The 13147-nt window shown below is 37.1% G+C and overlaps 1 protein-coding gene across 1 annotated transcript in view; it reads right to left on the reverse strand.

Annotated features, from left to right (window-relative positions):
- Positions 1 to 2669: 2669 nt before the first annotated feature.
- LOC135081010 (neuropeptides capa receptor-like) overlaps positions 2670 to 13147 on the reverse strand; it is a 94337-nt gene continuing 83859 nt past the window's right edge. Inside the window, exons 5-8 of the mRNA XM_063975732.1 lie at positions 10397 to 10509; positions 6871 to 7054; positions 3586 to 3714; positions 2670 to 2970 (exon numbers count right to left, since the gene is read on the reverse strand). Coding sequence (XP_063831802.1) covers positions 2670 to 2970; positions 3586 to 3714; positions 6871 to 7054; positions 10397 to 10509 — 727 coding nt within the window. The remainder of the gene's footprint in view (positions 2971 to 3585; positions 3715 to 6870; positions 7055 to 10396; positions 10510 to 13147) is intronic.

Below are 13147 nucleotides of genomic sequence, written 5' to 3' on the forward strand. Positions count from 1 at the left end.
TTAAATAATGCAATAATATAAAACAAAATCGATGAACGTAATACCCCGAATTGAAATACTAAAATATTTAATTACATTGACAAACTAAATATTTAAAATTTCACATTTATTATTATCCACTCCTAAAAAGCTTTTATTCCCAAGTTACACTATACCCCAGGATGTCCAGGAACTCTCACATTTCCCTAGAGATGCACCAAAGTTATTCTGCCGAGTGACCGAGTCCCAAGTGACGCCGCGGGCGCAACCTAGTGAATAAGGCTGCGCTGGAGTAATCTGAGGCACCTCAATGTTTAATTTCGTCATCAAACCACAGACCGCGAGTGTTTATAATACAGATTGAAAGACTTTGTAATGAACGGAAACAACGTAGAAGTACGATGGGCAGCACTTCAAACTGTCAGTTTAGTTACAAATTATACCAGCCACAAGAAAAGCGTTAATTGTAAATAAAAATCTTGGACATTTTAAAGTGCGTCATCCAGTCCCAAACAAAACAAAGCTTGTACTACAGGTGGTACCAGACAAAGGACATAAACATTCTAATATGTTTTTTCGTACATACATGTAGGTACATCTTAAGCTTAATACATAGAAACCTCTGGAATAGTAGTCCACGTACCTACCGTACGTGAACCAATACACAAAACGGTCGTCTATTATAATTTCATAGTTGTTATGTCCGTTAAGCTAAATGGGATTTATACAGAGTGTCCCAGAATGGGTGAATCAAACTGATAGGGGAGGTAGCTCTACTAATGTACTGTCCCCAAAAAATATGAAAATAAAATAAAGCGCATAAGGAAAAATAAAAAAAAAGATTAAAAAGTTAAAATAAATCAGCTTTGCCTAAGTATCTGGCTATAATTGCTGCGTTTGAAGTTTATAAATTTGTACTTTTTTCACTAATATTAATTGTACATGATCGCTTCGTTTATCTGTAAACAAACTTTTGAAAATAATGACTAGATTTCGAGTTTAGAGCACATTATTTAAAAAAAAATCCGTACTCAAATTTTTTTTTCATATTTTTTAGGGATAGTACATTATTAGAGCTACCTCCCCTATCAGTTTGATTCACCCATTTTGGGACACCCTGTATGTAAGTAAAGGGGCTTGTGTTGTAGGTAGACTGTTATAATGTCTTCTACGCTTTAACGTTTCCTAAACTTACTGATTTACAAGCGGCCACAGCTGGGAACATAACTTCATTATCGCGAAAAGAAAAAGCGGCTTTAATAACAAACTGGGTTAATACGAAAACGCGAATTGGTGACAAGATCACAATTTTTTGACTAAAATTGGGCTGTTCTTATTATTTGCGACTTCGAACTACAATAATTACGGATCTAATTTCAAAATATTGTCAAAAAGAATAAAATTATACGAGGAATATTATTCAACCAATCGAAAAATACCCATCTAAATTTAATTTCAGTAGATATTATGTTTCATTGTATCCGGATCGAGACACTTCAGCTTTTGCAAGATTGTAATATAGCCCCGGTCCTGATTGGATATTATTGGGAATCGCCCTTAGGGCGTGCCCACACGCTGCCGGTGCGTTGTAGGCGACAGATCCCCGCATTTTGTATGGGAACTCAACGGCGGAACGCATTGCTGTGATGTTTCAATTCTGTCATACAAACTATGATGTGAGAGATATGCATATATATGCAGTATTTTAAAAATTACACTACAACATTCCTTATTTCTTGTCTTATTTTATGCGTTAGAGAGCCCTTTTTTCGGGATCTACATACTCAATATTGCCGGATTGCCTGGCCTACTCGTTCGCGTACTGTTCTACCGTTCTCCGTTGTGGACTCCAATCCTGCTGGGGGCAAACAATATAATGGTCATTTGACGAGCAGGAGAATATACGAGTGCTATACTTTGAATCATTGTGGTATGCAAGTATATTCACATGTATCTCTTTTGTTATATTTAAAGTCAGCTCTGCCTGTTTGGGCAAAGTAGATAATATAATAGGGTGCTACTAAATGCGCTCTAAATAAAAGGTCTTCTTTGTGTAATCGCCGGCGAAGAGAGAGTGGGCTTAGCGATGGGAATGTTTCCAGGTGCTTCATCAAATACTTTTTGTGGGAAATCATCAAATTAAGCACGTAATAATCTTTTAGGAAGTTTTTACTGAATGTAATCTATCTGTATCTACAGACCAGAAAGACACATAGTGTGGCCGCCCTACCATATTACCTGATAAACTTCAAGTGATTGCTTATTAGTTTATCTTCTTTTCTTGTTGGATTATAGAGATATTATCTCTACCGGGTGAGATTTTATTTCATTGCGTGCTTATTTTGCAACGAAAGTGTTTAGTCTGATGTGCTGTCTACTGTACACCATTAGTAATTCCAAAATAAAAATACAAGCGTGCGACTTAACAGTAGAAAAATATCACCATCTCGATAGTATCAGTCAACATAGTCAGGGTCTAATAAAACGAATTCAATGAATCCAAAATTATTTTTCTAAGGGGTGGAGAAATCAAATTACTCTAACGTTGAATAGAATTTGAATAGGCGCAAAGGAGTTACTCTGATTCCATGGAAAAAGTTCCGCTTTTAGGAACTTCCGTAAATTAAATTGGTAATACATTTTATTCAAGTATATTACATTAAAATTACTTGTACGCCTACCCAATACGATTACTTGTGCAAATGTATCGAGATGTTGATATTGATGTTGCTGTCATCGTTCTCCAAGTCTGAATCGAGTTTGTAGTCCTCCTTATCGTTGAAGAGGACCTGGTTGGAGTCGTTGTTGTTGCTGGGCGAGGAGGTGGCGCTGGTCCTCTCGCTCCGGAGCAGGCTGCCCCTCTTCCTGTCCTTGTAGAAGTCCTTCCACTTGTCGCTGCAGAGAGACGTGGTCTCCGTGCCGTAGTAGCTGCACCTCCGGAACACCTTGTGGTCGAGCCGGTTGCGCCGGTCGTGGCTCTGGGACCGGACTCTGGCAAAAAAAAAAATGTAACCTCAAATGATATTGTGATGTGTACTATTCCTAAATAAATAAAAATATATTATTATTGTGTAGGGCGTAGGCTGTTATAGGGTATAAGCTAGGCATTACCCGAATTTCTGATTCATTCCTCGAACACTATGGGCCTTTTCAAGGCGAGAGTGAATAAGCGCTTACAGGGCAGTTATGTACCATCCTAGACAGTATCTCATTGAAAAACAGGTGCGATTTCGGTTAAATACCTGCCTTGTTCTGCATAAAAAAAAATCAAAAACAGTTTTTTAAAGGTCGTTTCCATCTCTGTAGTCAAGGTGCACAGTCTGTGAAGATTGAGTAATTCAGAGCACAATACTTAATTTTTCCACGAGGAAAAGTGTATCTTGGGACCTTCAATAAATTTAATCAGGCTTAACCTAAATAAGAGGGGTTCGAAGTTTAAGATCGATTGGAGAAATCCGTGCAAAGTGGAACACGATGAAAATAAAGCAACAATTTAGCCTTCAAGATAAGTTAACACTGTATGTATGTGTAGTTTAAGATATATCTTTGCATTGCGACTTTAAGTAGCCCAAGGCTAGCACGCTAGAGTTTATGGTAATGCCTCACCTGACGAGGTGGGCGCCCTCCGAAGTGTGGTTGACCATAGTCTCCCTGATGCTGGAGTGCTCGCGGTACTTGCTCTGTTTCCTGCGCGCCTTGCTACAGCACAGCGTCTCTTTGAACGCGAGCCGGTATCTAAGGAAAACGGTCAAAAGCTTTTATAAAAGGACGAGTGGTACTTTGATTCAATTGGGTATTGGACTTAATAAACAATCAAGTATCAATATAAGGTAAAATTTATTCAAATGCTACTTTTATAAGCACTTAGCACGTGCCAAAAATAAAGTAATATTTCAGTAATCGTCTTACACATATTATAATACACGTCATCGCGTAATACTTATGAAATTACAGCAATATTATCGTTCCGCGCCACCAAAACATTCGCCGATGTTTGCTAATAAAATAAAGCTTAGCAGTTATTGATGTGTGCGACTTATCGACAGAACTTATTCGGTGGGAAGAATGTTGCTCGCAGTAACGAGCTCGTGAAACAATCTACAAATAGATGGGAACAGAAATCAGATACGTCTAGATGGTTGATTGTTTATTTGGATGTCAGGTTCCCATTAAACCCAACAACTTTGAGGAATAGTATGTTTAGGATAAGTCCTAAACATACTATTCCTCAAAGTTGTTGGCTTAAGACACAATCAACATAATTGAACTAGTTGTGCTAAGCTTAAGTAGGGGAGAGTTCGGTATATTGTACCGCCGGGTAAATTGTACCACCCTCATATTTCGTAAAGTATTTATTGAATGTTTGTAATTGCAACACTCAGCGATACACAACTAAAATCAATTAATATAGGCCATGTGGTTATTGCCGTGACAACAAACACGTGTGTTTTATTTTGAAAAGTATTTTTTCATTGTTTTCAAGTAACTTTTGACAATACATGTTTAGTTTGTAATTTTGTTAAATTTAATCACAGGGTGTTTCTAATATATTATTTAGAAGCGTAAATTAGTGTGGATTACAATTATTTCAAACATTTTTCTGTATTTATAAGCTATATTTTTTACCAATTTTTTAAAAGCACTATCACCTAGTCGGCTTAATTGTACCACATCAAGTTGTATGGAACTTTACTAAAGGATTTTGAATTTTTTTTTTGTAAATCATATTTTGAAGTTATAATAGCGTAGTTATGTTTGACTTACAATAAATGAAAGCAAAAGACTGGCAAAGTAGATTAGGTACAAGTGTGCGTTACGATAATTGGAATTACAAAACTTGTACTCAAAATCGTTATAACGTGTAAAACAATATCGATTGTCTGTGTTATTAACTACTGTTCCTTTTCGTTTCCTAATTTGTTAAGAATGTATCGTATAATATTTTGCCGTAGTTTTATTATAGGCTTGAAATTTATTGAAATCCAATTTAGTAACCCTGTGGTACAAATTATCGAACCGGTTGGCTAAATTGGACCGAAGCTCTGAACTCGTACTTTGTTGATTTGTGCTAAATATACAACAATCATGTTAATTAATACTTATGAAATAGTAAGTTGAATAATGTATCTTTTATTATATACCATGGACATTAGCAAAAACAAAAGAAAACTGTGTGTAAAATGGGATTGAAAAAAACTGGTCCAAATTAGCGGACTCTCCCTTATATTTCCCAAATATTTGAGTTTTGTGTGATCGGAGTTCACTGTTATTTTTTCCTGTAAGTTGGAAAAAAAGGCTCTGAGGATTATTGTTTATTGTCAACATGTATCAATGGTTAATTGTATGGTTCAATATTTATTGATAGGTATTTAAAGGTCAACCGTCTACTTTAATTTGATAAGGTAAACGGTGGAGCTTAAAAAGACTCTACCCTCATTCAGCAAGAAACGTAAACCCAGACGTTCATTAACACAAAGTTATAATCGAGATTAGCATTTTCCAGCCGATTTTATCATTAGAATAAGAGCCTTTTTCTGCCAATAGAATATTGATGGGCTTCAGACTAAGCTAACAGGACTCCCTTCGAAGGTATTGGAATTAATGGCGAGACAGTGGAAGCGTCGGTTAGAACTTGGATAAAGCGTTTAATTTCGACTTCACCCCCAAATTACTTTCGAATATCAATCTAACTAAGCCCCTTGAAGATTCCTTAATAGAGTTCTCAGTGTGCAGGTCAATATTGAGTTGGATGAGACCGATCTTGGAATGAGAATGCGAGTCTAGGATACGGAAATCAGTTGGAACTTTCGAACTCAGTTAAACAATATCCTATTCGTATGTAATTATCTCATGGTATTGACGTCATACTCCTAAACATGCCAACTTTCCTCGCTTTTGCTACTTTTCAAGCGGATTCCATATTTTTTCCAATTTATTAAAGTTAATTTTGTATGGTGATAGAGTTGGAGACTATTACTCGTACATGTATCTAGTACAGAGGGTTCAAAAAGTAATGAGAATGGGATATTTCTAGCCATCACAAAAATCTGAAAAAATTGTGTAGGTACTGCTTATTTCTTTACTGGTCGTGGTGAATGTAGTTCTTAACCAAAATGGTAAACTTAATGATTTTCTTACCAATTTCTAGTGAAGATTAAGCTACCCAATGTTTTTCAGATTTTTGTGATGGCTAGAAATATTCCATTCTTATTACTTTTTGAACAACCCTAGTATTAGGTACGTTATTTTCCCTGCGGGACTAACGTCAAAAATATAAATATAAATGTGCGTAATAATTTCCATAGCTTATCCCTAGGGAAATCAATGTATTTTAGAATTACAATATATCTCGTTAACTAAGATGGATTTGAGCGTTGTACCAGTTGTACCAAAATGATTTTATGCGAAGATACTAATAATCATTCCTAATTTTTTGTGAAATAATTCTTCAGACTGCTATTGTAGCATTGTTCAGTACCTATCTACTGCTAAGCTATGTAGTAGCTATCTCTATGGACCGCCGAACTTAAAAAAATAATCGTCGATTCACTGAATGACGTTTTTCAATTAGGTAGCCGGCATCGCCAACGGAGTGGCACCGTTTCCGACGCTACGTCAGTGTTTGGACTTTCCACGAGACGACAGCAGCGTCTGACTTTTGACGTTGATGGCGGAAAAGCAGCTGTAATAATAATTACTAGCCTTTACCCGCGACATCGTCCATGCAGAATTCGATGGAAAATATTGTAGAAGGCATAGTAGGTATGTAGTAGGCCCCACTGATTCCAACTTGAAAATCTGGAAATCATTATTTTTATGTTCAGCAGTGGACGTCCCGTGACTGAAACAATGATTTGATCCACCACACAGACAATCAAGACTATAACTTACCTGTGGCTCATCAAATTGTAGAGAATTGGGTTGACAGTGGCGGAGACGTAGTAGAAGGCCCCTGCCACGCTGAAGAGGTGCTTGTTGATGGTGTGGTAGTGCTTGGACTCCGTGCCGTAGATGAAGAACAGCCGCTGGAAGTGGAACGGCGCCCAGCACACGAAGAACGCCACCACCACGGCCGCTGTTGATACAATACTCTAGGTTACTAATGATGGTGTAGTCACTAATGACAAGAGTAACTCAACGTTACTTTAAAATTTATTTGAGAAATCTCCAATATTTTGTTGGTTGTCCGCAGTTCAGTCGTTTATGACGACCTGAGTGGTATAGTGGTCAACATGCCGACATACCACGCAAGAGGTGCCGTGTTAGATTCCCGGCCGGGCAGAAATTGTTTTAATTTCTGTGATGGGTCTAGTTGTTACTATGAAATGTATATAGGTATGTATGTATTTAAAAATCTTATGTACGTAAAATAACATGAGACTTGAAACAATGGGACAAGCTGCTTATCATCTTACATGCCTGAGCTCTCTTTCATAGAAAACTGATTAATAATTTAATTTGTAATTAAGTGCAGAACAAAAGCAGGTGGTATTTAAAGTACAGTGATTCCAGAAAGCGAAAAGCTAAGCTGGTTTAATTACGTTATTGTTAACAAACGCCCCGAAATTAATTTCAACTGGCTACCGCACGTTTTTGTTCAGCTCGTAGCCGCAATAAAAACGCGCAGTAGGTGCCATTGGCTATTGACTTAAAAATATTTGAATTTGAATTTAAGTAGGTAAGTCTCGCAAACCTAACAAAGAATCAGAATTTAATAACGCGTAATTATTATTCTTTAAAGAGAAAATAAGCTAAAAATATTTTTTCTATCGTACTAATCTGTTCCAAACATTTTTCCAAGTGAGGAAAAGGCAGTGGGAGAAAATACCAAGAAAACCTTAGTCAACACACTCAACTTCCTCAAATATTAAATGAATTGTTGTTTTAGTAGAAAATAACTCGAAATGTTATTCGTGGGTGTAAGTACGAATTACATATTTACTGAAATCAAATACATATTCCGTAAATACGGTCACTCTGCAGAATGTCAGATCCTGAGCAAATAGCTCACAGGCAAATCCTTTTGAGAAATTCCGAGAGCATCTCCTTGGGCTGTCACGTGTAAGCTTGTTATGCACCAAGGTCCACGTGCAAGGTCTCACACTAAGTTTACATTCTACAGCTCTTCGATATAATAGAATCAGTATCTGTACGTACTACGTACAGTTCAGGGAATCCCAAAGTGTGCTCCGTAGTAGGAAACAGGGATGTTATGGATATGAAGTTTCGGTTATGGATACGGTTACGGATATTAGAATAATATTATACCGGTTTCGGTTACGGTTACGGATATGAAATCATTTCGGATTATACGAAAGTATAGTAAGACACGGGTCTTAACGCGACGTTTATTAATGAGTTACATTATGTACTCACGGCTTGTGCCAGTCTGCTTGTGACCACGGCTGCAGCATAGCAGCCGAAACGTCAAGCCGTGAGTACATAATGTAACTCAAAACGTCGCGTTAAGACTCGTGTTTAGCTACTTTAGTTGAAATGGAACGCGAAAGTTTAAAATCTTAGATTTTCGCAAGTTTGGAAGTCGCTAGTATAGAGTGATTCAGAGACAGATGTCTATTGGCTATGAAAGGATTCTATTGTACGAGTATTTTATACACTCGTATGTAGTAGTAAAGTAGACGGCACCAGAGTGATGCAGCCTCGACGTAAAAGTTTAAGTTTATTTGATCAGTCGGCCGATAAATACTAATACGTTTGAAACAGTTTGTCATTCCAGCAGGGCCGGATTTAAAGGTCTGGAGGCTGCAGGGCAACACAGGAGTGGAGGCCCCCAGGCCCAAAAAATATCAAAGAAAAAGTTGTTTTCTGGTCTGAATTTGATTCTTTTTCCGGTCTATTGTGGGGGCACCTCTTTTATGGTACTTAGTGTGTGATCGGTCCAATTAAGTTAAAAGTTTACATCGCCTTGGGCACTGTAAAAAGATACTGCATGTACCTTCATTGTGAAGTACAATTTTAATTAGATGTAATGTTATAATTAGCGCGTTTGGATTTGACAGATTTAATTGATGAACAAACCGCCGCGCTTAACTAAGGAATTAACAATGTCTCGGGGCGTAACTCACTTTACATTCAAATTGCTAAGAATACAAGCCTTAAATCCAAACACGGTATATCTCGGATCCAGTAATGAATTTCCCTCTCCTTAATTAATAAAACATGTAAACTTAATTAAACATGTGAGTAGGTGTACTAAAGGTATTACTAAATTATTTTTAGACTATTTTAGATTTACGAGTAATACAGGGCGTTATGGATATATGAGCCACCACTAGCCTATGTTAACATATGCATATAAATGGTATGGTGAAGTTAGAAAGATTTAATTTTTTTAAATGTTCATACAAAATAAAATTTATAAAATCAGATTTGTATGAAAATAAAAATAACTAAAATGATGATATCAATTTTCTAACTTCACCATACCATTTATATGCATATGTTAACATGGGCTAGTGTCGGCTCATATACCCATTTACCTAACACCCTGTATAGTAATGTAGAAGTTAGGTAATTAATTAAGAAGAGTGGGCGAAACTTTATTTAACCAAAGTTGTTTTTCTGTTTTCTCGCTCAATAAATACTCTTATACAAATATTTTTCTCCCTATACAATCAAACTGCTATGGCCTTCAGCTTTATTTTTTCACTCACCGTAATGTAACGGACAACGTACGTTTAGGTTGATAAAGGTTGGTTCTTTGTTGGTGTTTTTATTTTAAGCTCTCATCAATTACTTAATTCCAGTTCTATTTATTTCGTGAACCGAAACTAGTGTATTTATATTAGGGCGTTAATAGTAGATTACCGGGAAGAGGGTCCTTAGGGAAGAAGCAGAAGGTTAGGAGGAGAAGTCTATCTAAAATTATCGTTAATAAAGAAACGTGGTACGGGCGCATTGGGACTATTTCCAGTGAGCTAGGTGAGTCGCCAATAAACCCGACAAGTGACTAAGTACCTAAGTACTAGTCTTAGTGCGTCCCTGGGCAATGTTAAACTCCTAAGGAGAGTCGATACTGTGCTAATGGATAAGTGGTAATTCGTGTGTGTGTAGTAATCTAATTCTTATAAGCGTGTCCTACCTAACCTAGGTCCTTTTTAAACACTCAAATGTACACATCTCAAAGCTTACCCTCCCACCAGGTTAAGTCCATGCACTCTCGTCATTTTAATATTCCTCGTTTTATTTACAAACATTAGTGGTAAACATAAAGATATTTTTATTTACCAGAACATGTGTGACAAAGCAATACAGAAATATATTTTTGGTGTTACTCGTAGTAGCTTTTGTTAGTATCAACATGTCTTACCGATATTCGGCGTGTAAAAATTATAATTTAGTCTGGTTTTACAAGTCATGGTAATATTCCCAACATCATAAGGTAATGTTAACGTACCTAACATCCTGATGATGGTCTTCCGGGACTGCGCCTGGCGGGCCTCGCCGTGCACGCTGCCGTTCACTCCGTTGAGCGTCCCGGGGCTGCCCGGGTTGTGCGCGTGCGTCGATCTGAGGGCAAAAGCTTAGATTATTTACATTATATGTGTTTTTTTTTAATATGTACTAATTCATATGATGTGAACTTATACTATCAACATTATACTTAATACCTAAGCCAATTTCATCGGTTCCTTGAATAGTTCCAGAGAGTAATTGGACCTTTCAAGCCAAATATTGTAGTTTACCTGACAGACAATTTCCTTATAGTATAAGTAAAAGATGTTAGATATTTCAGCAAGTAATGAGATTTCTGAAAATTATTTACCTATTAGGCTAGTGAGTCTAACACATAAATTCTTGTAACATATCACAAGGCGCCCGCATGTATAACTATAAATCATGAGCGTGACATAGGCTCAAGACCTATTAGGTAATCTGTGTCCTACGCACCGGCGTGACTGGCGGCGCTTGCCCTTCGAGGTTATTTATTATATCTTTCTGACTACCTAGGACGAGCGGAGGCTGAGCTAGACACCGAAATTAATGGATTTTTAAAGGATTGTTATTATTATCTAGCTAAGCAACAGGGTTGAAGTGTACTTGAGATTGTAATTGTTTGCCTCGCTGGTCCGGTCTATTCTTGAATGTAGGTAATTTTGTTTCTTTAGTGGCTTATTTTAAGTATATTACGAACCGTCTAATCGAATTTGTGTTGTTGACAAGTCTGTTTTTAATGAAAATCTCTTTTTTGTTACTATGATACTTTTCATAAAATCGCTTTCTTAAAGTCTATTAATGTTTCTGTCAAGCCTCAATATCCTGGTCGGCACGTGAGCCGTGTTTCAACTCGGTATCAGGCGTCAAAAAGAATGCCAAAGCCAACGAAAGTGCCAAGAGCACGTCCGATACTCAAACGTTACTCGTTATTGCGGCTCTCTTTAATCCAGCTTCAATAAGTAGTGTCGAGGAATAAGGTCGCCAGCACTAATATGACCCTCGTCAGTGACACTGTTTGTAGAACGCGGACAAACGTTTTGCCGTCAAATGTGTTCGAGTTTTACTCATTTTATTATGAAGTAGTAGAGATATATCCAAGTCATTTCAGTCTCTATTCTAATTGCATACTCTACTGTGCCTGTGCTGTAATTTTTATTAAATTCGACCATGAAAACGCCGGTCCTTTTCGATAACGGTATCACTGAGCGCGATCCTCGCCTATTCTTTTCCAACGGCTCTCCAAAATTTTTACCGTAAACCCTGGTTATTAAGTTGCGGTGAAAAGGCAAAAGTCGTACAATTTTAGGTGCTCCACAGCATTACACAATACCCTCATAAAGGCACGCCCGGGTCAGTTCCGATTAACGCAAATGTAAATGGGGAAATTCCTAAACTTACTCGGGGACTCATTTCTAAAAGTCCCCAAAAAGTAATAAGAAGATTGGGGCTTATAATCCTACCAATCTGTATTTGGGAGTCGACGGAAAGTTTTCAGCCTTTTTCGGGAAGTCCGTTATTTGGTTGGGGCACGCGCGGGAAGTAATTACGCAATTAATGTGGTTGTTTGCCCGGGGGAGTTGGATATTTTTAGTTTTTATTTACGTTACTCTATGTGTAATTAATACCTACACAGAGTTCGAGATTAATTAATTAGGATTTAGATTCTGGAAACTGTTTACTAAGTATTAGTCTACTGAATTTCAAGATCGATCTCTAACATGGTGTGATACAGTTGCGAAACTTCTGAGAACTTTGCGTAGTGTTTAGATTGGGAAATTGGTGAACGCACCGCTTGAGCCTGGGAGAACTTTCAATTTGTCGAAATTCGGTTAAATTGACCATCCTTTTCCCTTTTACCCTTAAGATTACAAGACAAAAGTCGGGGTGTGCGTAATACACTGGTCCGTTAAAATCTGAAAATGGTGTTTGTTATATGTAGAGTCGATTTTATGTAACTTTGGAATGTCTTCAAATAAATTAATTGCAAAATATCATTAATTCATCATCATAATGCATCGTAAATCGCAAATAGTACGTACCTACTCGTATATTCCGTCAGTAAAGGCAACCTCTAAAGACTACTGTAGCATTCTTAGTTGAATGCCCTTAGAGCTGTCGAAGCCAGATGAATATTTCACTTATTCGGTAGCAATTGCTACATTTAGCGCCGAATGCCTATTTAATTCATTGCCACCAATTGATCAGCTATTACAGGCTCCTGAACATGATGGAGATTTGCATTTAAGGCTTCAACCGCACTCAGTGGTTCTATTAACCATTTAATTGTAAAGAAAATTGGGGTTTAGTACTCGAAATTGCATTTGAAGAAGATTTTACTCGTACACCTAAGTTCGTTGGTCTGGTGATCGAGGCAATCAGTCATTAAGTATTTCTGTTAGAAACTTGATTGAACATTTGAAGGACTAGGGAGCCATTCAACTTCAGAAGTTTTGTTTTCATTAATTGAAAACCAGTTTCAGTATTATTTGAAGTCCTCTGCTACATTTATTTCGGCTTGTCTCGTTTCAGTCTGTCATGTTTTATCTTAGAAAAGAAAGAAAGTAGGTACTCTGTATCACTTTTTTATTATTTTGGTGGTAACAGAAAATCGTTGAAATAGCAAAAATTAAACGTTCCTAATGCGATATAGCATCATGTTGGAAAGAAATAGCCATTAGAAGAAAAAGAGAAGCTTTCGCCTTTAGTCGAA

This window comes from Ostrinia nubilalis, chromosome 19, assembly GCF_963855985.1.
Source record: "Ostrinia nubilalis chromosome 19, ilOstNubi1.1, whole genome shotgun sequence".
Taxonomy (NCBI): Eukaryota; Metazoa; Arthropoda; class Insecta; order Lepidoptera; family Crambidae; genus Ostrinia; species Ostrinia nubilalis.